We start from the raw sequence: 13,412 nt of genomic DNA on the forward strand, positions 1-13,412 counted from the left end.
GATAAAGCTTGAGTGAGGCTTTTTCTGCTACTTACAGACTTTTTTTTTTTAATTGCTTTTGTGTATGTTCTCTTTTGCACAATTTACGTAAGCAAAATGCAAATGTCTGGCATATGGTAGGTTGACTTCAGTCTGCCAGCAAAAAATATGTAACATATTCTCTCTGACACTTTATATAAATGCATGACGGGGGTGGAGAGGAAAGATCACAGCAGAGCAGGTGATTCCTGGTGGAAGAACAATCAAATCTTAGGTTACAATCAAGTCCCTCCTTTGCTGAAAAATGGACACAACCTTTCTTTTAACAAAGTTTATTTGCTCATGCTTTTAAAGGGAATAACAGCCTTAAGTGCATCAAACTTGAAACATGTTAGAAAATTGTGTAGCTGTAATCTGTCTTGGAGAGAATCCTGCATTGTACTCAGGTTGATGTCAGGTGCTAACAATGAAATCAACCTTGTGTGCAGATGCCACAGAGATGGCTGCCCTGAAAATCTTCTGCTGGCATTCTTCTCAGTCTAGAAACTTTAAAGTGTTTGGTGAGGAATTGCTGATGCCAAGCTGTTTAGGGGGAGAAGGAAATAGGAGCTAGTAGAGGAGAATCCATGTTCCTGATGCATATTCAATACTATTAGTACTTACGCCCTTAACTGCAGAATCCATCAAAATAAACTCACAGAAGATTACTGTGTAGTGGATAATGCTGAATCCGATACAAGAAAACCTCTTGTTTTTAGAGATCAAAGATGTTTCTGTGACTAGGGTGGGAGGGAAAAAAAGCAAAGTATTAGTTAAGGAATTGCTCTGCTGTTTAAAAAGGGATTAATGTTAAATGCAGGGCGGTCCCGTGGTGTAAAGGAGAGCACTCTGGACTCTGAATCCCAAGGTCCTGAGTTCAAGTCTCAGTGGGGACCGTCCCCTGGCAGTTCAATGCCTCCCTGCCATCCCATCCCGTCACATCTCGGATGCTCATCAGGGTCAGCCCCGGTTAGTACCGGGTGCTGTGACAGTCCTGAGGACTTCACTGTCACTGTCCAAGCTCGCTGGGCCGTGGCAGATGGACCTCAGGACTGAAACGGTGGGGCCAGTTCTGTGCACGCTGTGCCTCACCTAAAAAATCCACTGTGCAGGCTGGAAGAGCACAGCCACATGGGGAGAGCCCTGCCCAAATCTGCATTCACGAAGTCTGGCCATACATGTTAAATGGAGAAAATATGCATGGAAAATTTTTGTTTTCCTTTCAGTTAAAGGAAATCACCATTTTTCCTTCTGCATGTAAAGCTGGTAGAAACTGGAGCCATTTCCTTGTGTCTTTTTTTAAAAAATGATTAACCTGGGTCACTGAATGTTGTTGATTTCTTTAAGTGTAGTGATTACATACAATCAAGTTTCTACCAAAGCATTGAGCAAAGTAGTTAAAATACTTCCTTCAATGCAAACACTTAGGTTTGAAAACTTCCTTCCTGAAGTCTTTTCCTTGAATGTTTCAGTTAATTTTGTTTCAAGCACTGCTTGTTTTTATTGTTCTAGAGTTGTGTTACTTGTCAGTAGTTTCTCTCTGTGAAGCATCCTGACATCTTTGCAGTTCCTGTATTTCAGGCACCCTGTAACCTTTCATGTGCAATACATATTAGACAGTTGGTGCTATACAGCATTGGAAAGTTGGTTTTAACAAATTTTAAATGAGTTGTTAGTTCTGAGGGAGCAGTGTGGTACATAGTCCTTTGGTTGGTTTAAATAGAAACACCATTTGAGGTCAATCCTAACCAGCAATAATTTGATTGGAAGAACGACTGAAAGGGTGAATTTGCAAAGTGAGCGAAAACACAAATCTTCAAGGCTACAAGATTTTAATGAGGTATGAAAAAGAGGAAAAGATTATTGTCCTTTTAGGCAAGACTTCTCACAGAACATTTTTATCCTCCTGAGAATGTGAATAATGTAAAATCTCGAGTAAGTAGTGCTCTTCATCTTAGCATCTTTGCACAATCCAAAAAAAATGGTCTTTTTGAGTTTCCATGAATCAGAAATCCTAGTTTATAACAGTGATCACTGTAATAAATTTCCCTCAAGTATTTAATCTCATAATTCCCCTTTGAAAATTAGATAAATGAGTGGGAGGTTTCTTCTTGATGTTGAAATACATCATTGCATAATAGTTTTTGGTATGTGTTTGGATGCCTTAGTTCTTGACTATTCAGAGATTTTCATCATTTAACAAAAATATATAATCTTTGAGGTTTTGAAAGGGTAGCTGATTATTTCCTTTAAGTCATTTTAGTTTCCAAGCAACCAAGTCCTGTCTGAAATGTCAAAATGCTATTTTGAATAATGGTTGAATGTAATATGTCCAAATGAACTGGGTTTATATCTAATTCTCTAGTGGTAAATTTGGCAATCAATAAAGTAATCACTGTCTGGTCATAATCTCTGTCATGAAGTTTAGACTAGACCAAAAATTATTCTCTACCATTAAATGAAAACTGGTTTTATTGTTTTATATTTTCTGGCATTAGTTCACTGGTAGTTTAAGTATTTTGACCACTGGATTTTAGAAGTCTGTGTATGGTGGTCTTTATTGCAGGAGCTCTTGGATTGACAGAGTTGTTGAAACAAGATTGCTGTTTGAAATTTAAATATGGAGTTTTATGCTTTTTCAGAAGAAAGATTACCAAAGGAGTGTAAGTCAAGATCTAATTATGTATCCACATAATTGTTATAGTGCTTTAGAAAGGTACTAAAATTGTTACAGTGTTTTAGAAAAGCTTGGGATATCTGATCTCATTCCCAGGAAAGAAAATTTGGAAAATCCTAACTATTCTGCGTATTTAATTATCTGTATTTGTTACCTGTTTTCTACTATGTATACAGTTTCTGAATTTTAGACACTGTTTTTATCTGTTTTCTTCAGGGATAATGCAGGAAAAAGTTGTAATTTTCCATATTTATGTATTGCTGAATATACTATTGCGGAATAAGGCTGTCACAGTTACTGGTATAATACATCCCAAATTAACTTGAACTATAGTACTTTCCTGTGCAGCATTTTTCAGACTTTATTTTCAGACAATGTAACTTGGCAGAGGAGAACTTACAAAGTAATAAAACCAATAAATGCTTTGAAGCTTCAAGAATTATGTAGGTTTTCTGTTAGACAGGTATTTTATCACAGCCTCCAAAAGTATTTTAAAGCATTTAGAATTAAGTCTTAAGTTGTGTGAAAGTCTGAATTAATTTAAAAATGAATTTCTGGAAGTTTTATAGAAGTCTGTAAGTATGACAGCATTCACAAGAATTTATTGTTGCGTAAACTTAAAAAATGCCCACTTTTTATTTCATAAATATGTATGGCCAGACTTCATGAAGGCAGATTTGGGCAGAGCTCTCCCCACTTGGTGAGCCCTTCCAGCCTGCACAGTGGATTTTTTAGGTGAGGCACAGCGTGCGCAGAACTGGCCCCACTGTTTCAGTCCTGAGGTCCATCTGCCACGGCAGAGCGAGCTTGGACAGTGAAAGTGAAGTCCTCGGGACTGTCACAGCACCCGGTACTAACTGGGGCTGACCCTGCTGAGCATCCGAGATGTGACGGGATGGGATGGCAGGGAGGCATTGAACTGCCAGAGGACGGTCCCACTGAGACTCGAACTCAGGACCTTGGGATCCAGAGTCCAGAGTGCTCTCCTTTACACCACAGTACCGCCCTTTAGCTCATAAATACTAACCAGTAGAAACTGCTGGGTCAAGTTCTGTGGTAGGAAATCAAAGGAGCTTTTTTGACTTTTCCTGTTTATTTGTAATTTATAAAATAAGCTTATTGATATAGTAATAACTTTGTAATTTTACAAACAGAGTTGCACTTTGTAGTTGCTGTTTGTACAAAGCTTTCCTCTACTTTGGTCTTGAGTAAATAATGTAGGTATGCTCAGTTCAGTTTGGGCTATATATCTGATAAATTTGTAGAAATCGTAGTAACAATGAGATGAGATGGCAGGATTGTTTTTCCTCCAGATATATTTTTATCTTTTGGCCCCTTTGTCTCCAAACACCTTTCTTCCAAGCAGCTGAACAATTCCAGCTGTGTCGTTGTGCCATCAGGTGCTTTGGTGGCTGACCCATAAGCCAAGACTCACCCAGGCAATCCCACAGCTGGTCCTTAGTTTGTCACTTAAAATGGTGTGTAGGTTGTATAAGTAGCTATGGAACAGCTGGAATACAAGATCAGTACAATTGTGACATCAGCTTTTTGATTATAAATCATACAAAAGTAATGTACAGAAATAGAAGGTCAAGAAAAATGGAAATGGTTATTTAGGCAGAGTGTGGAGAGATCAGGCTGATTTGTGGGATTTTCAGAAGGAGTCTTCAGACTTGGGAGAAATTCAAGAAAAAGGACCTGAGAATCACAAAAATGTCATGAAAATGTGCCTGGAGTTTACACATTAGAAAAGACTGAGAGGTACTTTTCCCTTTATCCTCTTCTATCTGCTGGGCATTAAGGTACAAGTCGGGTAGTACATGCTGGACCATGGCTATGGTGGAAAAGTGGAGCATGGGACAGTATCAGTTTACTTCCTATTAAGCTAAACCCATGTCAAATATGGTAAAAACATGTAAGAAGTGGGACGTGTTAGAGCTGTTAAAGGAGGGCAAAAGCAGGACAAGAGAATGCCACAGTCACCATGGTGGCCGGGGTTAGGTAGTAAAGAAACATTGTGGTTTATGGCTGTTGTGAGCATTCACATAGAAAGGACTCTTTGGGGGATGATCACCACTGGAGTCCCAGAAGTACTAACCAGGGATTGGTCTTGGCAGGCTGCCAAGATCTCTAGACTGAGAAGCAGCTGCCTCTAAAACCACAAAAACAGGAACATCAAGTGTACTGGGATAAATCAAAGGGTATGAGGGAATATAAGATGCAAACAAGGGTAGAGATGGTGGTACTGGTAAGTGCATAGCAAGGAATCAGGTACTAAAGTAGTAGAGACTAAAGTTTTTAAATAGAGTGTGGTTGGGGGGAAACAGCTGAATGCCTGGTTAGCAGTGGGACAAGGCAGGAAAACAAAATAAACGAGCCACGATGATTGGCACCCTCTGTGAATTAAGCTGTTGCACAGATGAAAGAAATATAGTGGAACAATTGTGACCAGAACACTAACACTGGAAATGCTCTTGTTGGAAAAGGTAAGTAAGGGAAAAATTGATGCAGTCACACTGTGTGTTGCTGATATGAAAACCTGGGAGATGCGAGTTGAAATAACGTGGATAAAATGCTGTCTGTAAGTCAGCACTGTTTTGAGGAAGATGTATAGACCTACCTTCAGTGTTTTTGAGGGGAGAGATCTAGATGAAATTAAATAGTTGCTGCACAATCAAAGATGTTGTGCTGTTTCCAAGCAGGTTTTGATATGTAATGAGTATCTTGCTCTTTTCAAAATACAGGAGTTTGGGGCTTTTTCGTTTGAGTGTGATTTTTTCCCTAAATAAGGTTGGATCAGGAGATCCTTCAGGTGAAATGTATGGAAAAAAATGTTTGCATACGATTGCAGTTTTACATAATAAGAAGCATTTTTAAAATAAACTATTTCATCTGGAATAAACAGGATGAGAATAGAAAAGAGGATATGAAGGTCTGCTATTTATTTACCTGAAAAGCCAAAAGATTAAATTTTAACAAAAAGGACAAAACTTTGAAGGAGGCACTTACCAAAATTTAAAAGTTGTACTGTAAGTAGTTTGAGAAATCAGATAGCATTACATCATAGAAAATGACAACTCTGAGAAACCTTATGGCTGTAATAGTATTTTCAGAGATTAAGTACAGATACAGGGACTGGCTAAAAAGAAGAGAACCTCTAATTCTGTCAACCATTGAAGATAAGGATGGTAAAATATGTGGAGTGGATTAAGAGATTGAAATTTGGCCAGGGTGAAAAATCAAAGCTCGTATTTTACCATCAGGACCTTAGTGATGTTGCTCATAAGCTGAACATAGAAGCAAAACAATGATATACAATGGGAACGAATGTATGGAAATGATATCCAAGGTGGGAAAAATCCTTTCCAAATTTCATATACTTTATTCATAAACTTTAACTAGCTGAGTTTGATTAGGAAAATGATTAGACTGAGTTGGATTAGTAAAGTAATAAAGGATCTAATGTGATTGTTTCAAATGAATATATGACACTTATCCCAAACAGGCTACCTATTGTATTACTTCATCTCGTACCAGAGAATTGAGTATGAGGTGGGGAGGGTGAATTGTAGTTTGTAGAGATGTCTTTTCCTGCCTTCATGTGGCAATAATATGGTCTTTGCTTATGATACAAATTTCCATCACATCTATCTGGTTTTGTTGTTTCCAGACTGGATTAATCTGTATCTCTGTACTGTGATTTTTGACTTACGAACTCATTATCTCTGAGAGCTCAAGCCTTGGGAAAAGGGTGTGTTACACAGTGGGAGAGTGACCTGATAAGTGTAATGTTTTCCAGTGTTGCATATGGAAGAACTCATATATCATTTAGAGTTGTGAGTTTTAGCTGGTTTCTGCCATATTTCTGTTTAACGACTTCCAAGGCAGGAATCTGAGTCTGAAGTTGAACTAAGGCCCCAAACCTTACGTCTGACTGTGTGGCAAGTACTCTGTATTTTCACAGGCTATTTATGTTGAAGGTTATTAGTGAACAAGAATGCTCATTTGGTAGTGCTCTCTTATTGATTTTATTGATCTATTGTTCTGTAATTAGATATTGGCTGTGCAATAATATTAGGATTCTCATTTTCTTGCCACCGTACAACACAAATTTTATTTCTTCCAGCATCATTCAGAAACATAGAATTCAATTTTTGAGTAACTTATTTTCTATACTTCAGAAGTAGGCAGAACTACCAGAGTGCTTTTTAAAAACTTGTCAGAGAGGTAAATAAAACATAGACTTTAATAACTCCTAAAGTCATTGCCATTTACTCTTTCTAAGGAATGTGTAATAGTCATATGTTCTACCTACATTTCCAGTTTTTCTTAGAACCTGAACAGTGTACTTGTTTTGGAAAGAGGGAGAATTCTACTTGTTAACACTTATATTCTCCTACAGAATGTCACTTAGAGTAATCTTTTCTGCTTGTGAAGTGTAGAAAAGATATGGCCTCAAATTTTCAGATAAAATATATTGCTTTTGAAAAAAAAATTCAGTTTTTCTTTTGGAACAATAGAAATTTAAAAGGGGGGTGGGTAGAAAGCTAAAACAAGAACAAAACATTTTGATTGACTTAAAACATTTTTTGCCTTCCACCTCCTGTTATCATCAAAAACATTATTTTGCAGGACATATTTAGGATTTTCTGGCTTTGCTGAGGCTTAGAGTGATTATTATTTTTAAATTTTTCAACTGTATTTTGCTACTTTGTCTGGTCTCATAAAATCATTACCCAAGGAATGGGATGATTTTTCAGTTTAATTTTCGTTGCAACAGAGTATAGAAAAATGTGCTTCTACATAGTATTAGAATATTTCAACAAAATTAAAACAGCAAAATATGATTTGGTATATAGTCTGTATTTAAGCAAAGTCTGTAATTAAATAATATTACTTTACAAGTTTTATTTTAATCCAGCTCCTTTTAGGTTGCCTGAAACTGTGAAAAGGAATGCAATTTTATTAGTCTGTTTTTTTCCTTACTGCTAATACACCTCGGCCATTTTCTTGGCAATGGCTTTCTAGATAATCTCAAGGAATTCTCTCTAGAGATAGTTTTATGAAAAAGAATGTGAATAAAATTGAATATTTTAAACATTAGCGTTTAAAATTGGGAGATTAAGCGTGGGTTTAACACCTTAGTTATTGCTGCATGTTCTGATTTTTTCCTTATTAAAAGAATGAAGCCATTTAGTAAATCTCATAAACACCAATAGCAGTTATAAGATGCTTAGCGCTTTAAATCACTGTCCTAGTTCAGCAGGTGGGACCAGTTTATCACTGTGTGGGGGTGATCAAAGCTATGTATTCTACTCCCTCTATTCATTTCCCAAGAACAATGAACCATTTGCAGCAGCTGCCCAGGGCATACCTGGCCCCTCAGGTTGTGATGTGGGTGTGAAAGACACCTGTGAGGTAAGAGCTGTGATAACTCCCCTCCAGGGAGTCGTTTGCACCTCCACACCCAGCCTGAGGGGGCGTGTCTGCTAATGGGCCAGCAATGGTTCCAAAATACCCCCTGACTCACAGAATTAATCACCCATTGTGTGACTCCCCACCCTGGGGGAGGGACTGAGTGCTCCCTCGGGGTACATATCTTGGGGTAAGAGGACCTCAGGGGACCACTTGTCAGATCCAGAGGAGCAGCAGAACCTCAACAGGAGGAGACCATCACTTTCAACCAGCTTGCAACCACCACTCTTGGCCAGACTGGGACTGTCATCTGCACCAACAGGTTTCTCGCTTCCTTCTACTTTGGACTTAGGGGAACCACGTGGGGTTTGTACCCCAGAGTGCTGGGTTATCCTTCTGGGGTTTGTGGGTTAAAACCAATTTCTCTTTGTGCCGTTGCATGTATTGTAATATTGTTATTAAATTGTAACTCTAACTGATAATCTCTTTTGTGTTGAGTTCATTTCTCCTGCCGGTTTACCTTTAAACCAGCACAATCACACAATTGATTTTATACAGCTCTCATTAGCATTACTAATATAGACTGCGTAGCCAACAGTTGGATTTAGAAAGAGAAAGAGTGAAGTGTTCCTATCCATTTTTCTCTCTTGCTTGAGGATCTTTGCATTCATTTTCAGAAAGCTGAGGAAATTCTGACAAGCTGTGTAGCTTCTTCTGTGTTATGAGTCTTTGAAAAGTGAATCATGTGGAAGCAAGTAACTTAATGTTCCCTTATTTATACCTCTGGCCTTATATTTGCTAGTTTAGTGATGGCCAGAATTTGAAGAGAGTTTCTCTGTTACCTTAAAATTTCTAACCAGCTTTCTGGCTATAGCCTCCTATACTACTGCATTTTTCTTGCTCTTGAATTTTGATTTAAATAACTTCATGGTAGGTTTTCAGAGAAGACGTTAGTGGTGCAGTTTTTCTGTGCAAAAGTTACCATTCTCTTTCAAAGGCCTTCAGAAGAAAACATTTCAATGTTCCAAAGCTCCACCAAAAGAAAAAAAAATAGCCTGAAGTGAATTGTACTCCAAGTCACAATAATTTATTCTGTATTAGAACTGTGTTTCCAAACCCATGGCCCACTGTAATATGTTGGTCTTTTTAATAAGAAATATCATGCCTAAAATACATCAATTCTGTCTTAAGGGAAAACTAGCTGAAGGATTAAAATGCACTAGACAAAGTCACTTTAATTTTTGTCACAGTTTAACTCTCCAAATATTTTTTTGGGATTGTAAATTTGATTCTTATTCCCATTACAGGCACTTTCAAGCTTGAATTTCTTCAAAGGTTTTTTAATTTATTATTACCTATGAGAAAGAGGTTTTCACATAAATGTTGATTATATTTTCTTACATAAAAAAGCTTATTATATTTTCTTACATTAAAGGGCTTGTAGCGTATTATGGTGTAAGCTTACTGGCATTGAGTGCCATCTTGATTATAATTTCTCCATTATGTAAGGATTGCTTAAAATTTGTAATGCTTTGGGTGGGGGTTACTTTGATCAAATCAAAGTAAATACTAAATCAGGATATACTTTGCATTTAACAGGCGCTCGCAGACCAGTTTGAAAATACAAGTACATCGGTATCAGAACGCATGAAGATTTTCTACTGTTGTCAGGTGCCTCCCCGTTGGTCCATACAGGTATGGAACAAGCCCATTTCAAGCTTTACTTAAGTCTGTGGTGCTCATTTTTGGTACTGCATCACTCCAAAGTCAAGAGAGGGTGATACGACCTCGAGCTGAAACACTGTAGATAACAAATACACACCAGGTTTTTCTGGAGAAAAATCAAGTCCTACAGTGTTTTGCTTTCAGATGTCTTGTTCTGTCATGCACAGAAGTAATTGCTTGTTAGTGCAATTCTTCTTTACTTTCCTTTTTCCTCTAGTGCAAAATAGACTAAAACTTATGAGCTTCCAACATATCTCCTATTAAAATAATCTTACTGCTGTCTTCCTATTTATTACTGGTTTACTTAAGATTCTGTTACTGGCATCTTTCTTGTCATTTGAAGTTCACTTTGCCAAGTGGATCATGGTGAAAACAACCAAATTAGGAGTCAATAATACACTGAAGAACTCCTTGAGCTGAGAAAGGTTTTAATTTTGCGACATTCCCCTTTTTACTAGAGCTGACAGGATTTTTTTTACCCATAACTACATTGTTGATCTTGACTTTATAGAACAGAAATCTGCACAACAAAATCTTATCTGATGATGCTGTATTAAACAAACTTAAGAGAACTGTTTACATTGGATACCTCTACAGGTACTCACGTTGTTTACTTTTAATGGTGTTTTATTCCTTTTTGATTTCTAATCTCAATGCATGTTGTTTTAACCAATCGTATCTTCTCCAAGCATTCTCAAGTTATGCTGCATAACCTTTCAACAGGCACTTGCAATAAAGCTATCAAATGTGGCTTTCATTTCCAGTTGTCAGAGTGGCATTTTTAATCCAAGCCAGCTTTCCAAGCCAGAGATAGAAATACTAAAATAGGGATTTATAATGAAAGATGGCTGCAGTCTTCTAGTCATAGTAATGAAGACACATTGCCTGTATATATATTACCAAATTTAACTGAGTAAATTTAATTAAATATTAATGAGATTTAGTTCTAGACACTAAAAAATGTTGGGTTTTTGTCTAAGTGATTAACATCAAGCTAACAAACAGGTTTTCAGAGTTTGTTACATATTCATATCAAAGAGTTGTAGCCAGTTGTTAAATTTTTTTACTACCAGTGTCTTCCCCTATAGTAACTCCTTGGGTTTGTTACAGATACTGAATGCAAGTCAATAAATAGAGGTCCATTGTATCTGTGGAGATTTTCAGGGAATCCCTTCAGGATCACCAAAACCACTGCAGAGGTTATCTGTATGGGATAAGTAGCTGACCTTATACAGACTGCTGCCATTTATTTTTGCAAACCTAATTGTATATCTGTCAGACATAGTAAATAAATTACCCTTTCTTTATAGGTGAAAACCTATTTGCAATTTTAATCTCCTCTTAAAAAATAAAGACTGAAGACAACTTTTCAAAGTCATGAAAACATGCCTTGTTTGTTTTTAAATTGAAAAAATAACTCATTTATTTTCGTAAGTACACTGAAATAATTGCTGGATTTGGAATAACAAAGAGACTGTCTTAACTCTGAGGAAAGGTCAACTAGGGAGTGTAACCTGAACTCAAATCCAGCTTTGAGTTTGCTAAAAACTGACAGCCTTTGGCAGTGGCTGTTGGGACAGTGATTTCTCACAAGTATTGAACAAAATTGTTTCAGAGCCCTTCTCTCTGTTTTTCCACAGGTACATGTTACTATGACAAAGCATTGCTAAAAGTGGCTTTGGTTCCCTATTTCAGCCTCTGTTTCCCACTCTCAGCATTCCCAACATCCTGCTGCAGCTGTTCCTCAACCACATGGGCTGTGTGCCTTATTTAAGGGCTGCAGCTTCATCACTGTCAATTCATTCTTGCCACATCCATTTCCATTTTTGTGTTATATTGTTAAATTGTTCAAATCACAGCAATTATTATTCAGTTGATGGGGTTTTTTGAGGTATATACACTGAGGTTCCAGCTTGAAGTTTCAAGAGAAGAATTCCATATTACCAGTCTCTTTCTTACTGATGTCAGAAAAGCTCTAAAAACTTTTTTAAATGTAACAAGTGTTTACTGACCTATTTTCAGTTACCTGGAATGTCTTATCTTTCAGCGTCAGCTTGCAAGTCTGCTCTTTGAGCTGGGATGCACCAGCTCTGCCTTACAAATATTTGAGGAACTGGAAATGTGGGAAGATGCAGTAATTTGCTATGAAAGAGCAGGACAACATGGAAAGGTAAGAAAAGTGTCCTAAACAGCCAAGCCCCTGTCTTGAAATACCATCCAAAGGAGGGAGGACTGTCTGACTTTAGCTGTCAAGTCAGTAATGATGGTTTTACAGGGGTAAAATGAGCAAAATCTGCTTAGGAAAAATAGGCACATGAGCTTGTCATAACCTGTGAATGCTGAAAAACCAATTTGGAGTAATAACCACATGAAATAGAAGTTGCCAAATACATAAGTTGAGAAGCAAGATTATTGTGATAGTGATTCTTGAAAATGTTCAAGGATAATTACGTGAAGTACTATGCATAGACAGCAAGGAGCACTGTGGACATTTCAAGAAGGCTGTACCAGTCATTTGTGATGGAGTCTTGAACCTTTGTCTGGAAGGGATAGTCATTTTCTTTCCTACTTGATTTCAAACTATGAGCTGTAGTAAATACAATAGCATAAGTGCTTGATGTATTTAATTACTTGATGTTAACATTCACGTTACAGAATCAAACATTTGAGAAAAGAACTGGCATAAGATTAAAAGGCTTTATTTTGTTAAGTCTGTTTTGATGTTTTCCTAAACTTTTCCATCATTTCTTTAATACTGCTACCACTATATGTGATCAGCTACAACGACAATTTAAAGCCATCACCTCACTTTAAGTATCAGTGACATAACTGTTTAAAAATGCTGGTATCAGGCTGTATCAGCCTTCTTCTTGTTGGTTATTTTGCTGGTACTATTAGAGCAATGATAGGAATATTCTAGAAAATAATATTGGAAGCAATGCCAACTTGCATCTAACTTTAACTGTGTTCCCTTTCCAGTGCAACCTCTCACACGGAAAAGCTGTAACAGGAACTTCTGCTATCGAGCAGTATTTTCAGAACTTATATAGATTTCAGGAATATTCAATTTCAGACAAAAGTAGTTTTTTTCTTTTCTTCCTTTCCTTCTCTCTGTTTGATATATGGTAGCATTAAATATATTAATGTATGTGTGTCTTTATGACACTGTAAGCACAAAGATTATTATTAACATAATTTAAGCTTAATGAGTAGAGAGATATAACTCAATTAATAGAAATAATGCAGAATGTCTCATACTTGTTTTTTCTAATTGTCATACACCAAAGCCTAGATTTTGGTCATTATAAATGGACAGATACGTATTGCTGACAAATTCTGTGTCACATTATGCATGCCTTGGGGATAGTATGTTAATATCACAATCTTCTCAGTACAGTGGAGAAATAGAGGTCAATATTTTCCATTTCCTGGAAATGCATTCTGTCCTAGTTACATTCACAAACTGCCCTTAGGGAGTTATGAAAATGGCACTCGGAGAATAGGACAGGATATCTGACACAGGAAACTGCTTAGAAATGCTTTCAGAATGAAGGATTGTGCTGTGCTTTGAAAAACA

At 37.1% G+C, this 13,412-nt stretch overlaps 1 protein-coding gene across 5 annotated transcripts in view; it reads left to right on the forward strand.

The window, feature by feature from the left end:
- Positions 1 to 13,412, forward strand: part of TTC27 (tetratricopeptide repeat domain 27) — a 137,319-nt gene that overhangs the window by 94,545 nt on the left and 29,362 nt on the right. For all 5 annotated transcript variants that reach the window (XM_071575804.1, XM_071575787.1, XM_071575796.1 and 2 more), the window contains 2 exons: positions 9,710 to 9,805; positions 11,883 to 12,005. In XM_071575804.1, coding sequence (XP_071431905.1) covers positions 9,710 to 9,805; positions 11,883 to 12,005 — 219 coding nt within the window. The remainder of the gene's footprint in view (positions 1 to 9,709; positions 9,806 to 11,882; positions 12,006 to 13,412) is intronic.

This window comes from Pithys albifrons, chromosome 2 (genome assembly GCF_047495875.1).
Source record: "Pithys albifrons albifrons isolate INPA30051 chromosome 2, PitAlb_v1, whole genome shotgun sequence".
In the NCBI taxonomy this organism is placed as follows: domain Eukaryota; kingdom Metazoa; phylum Chordata; class Aves; order Passeriformes; family Thamnophilidae; genus Pithys; species Pithys albifrons.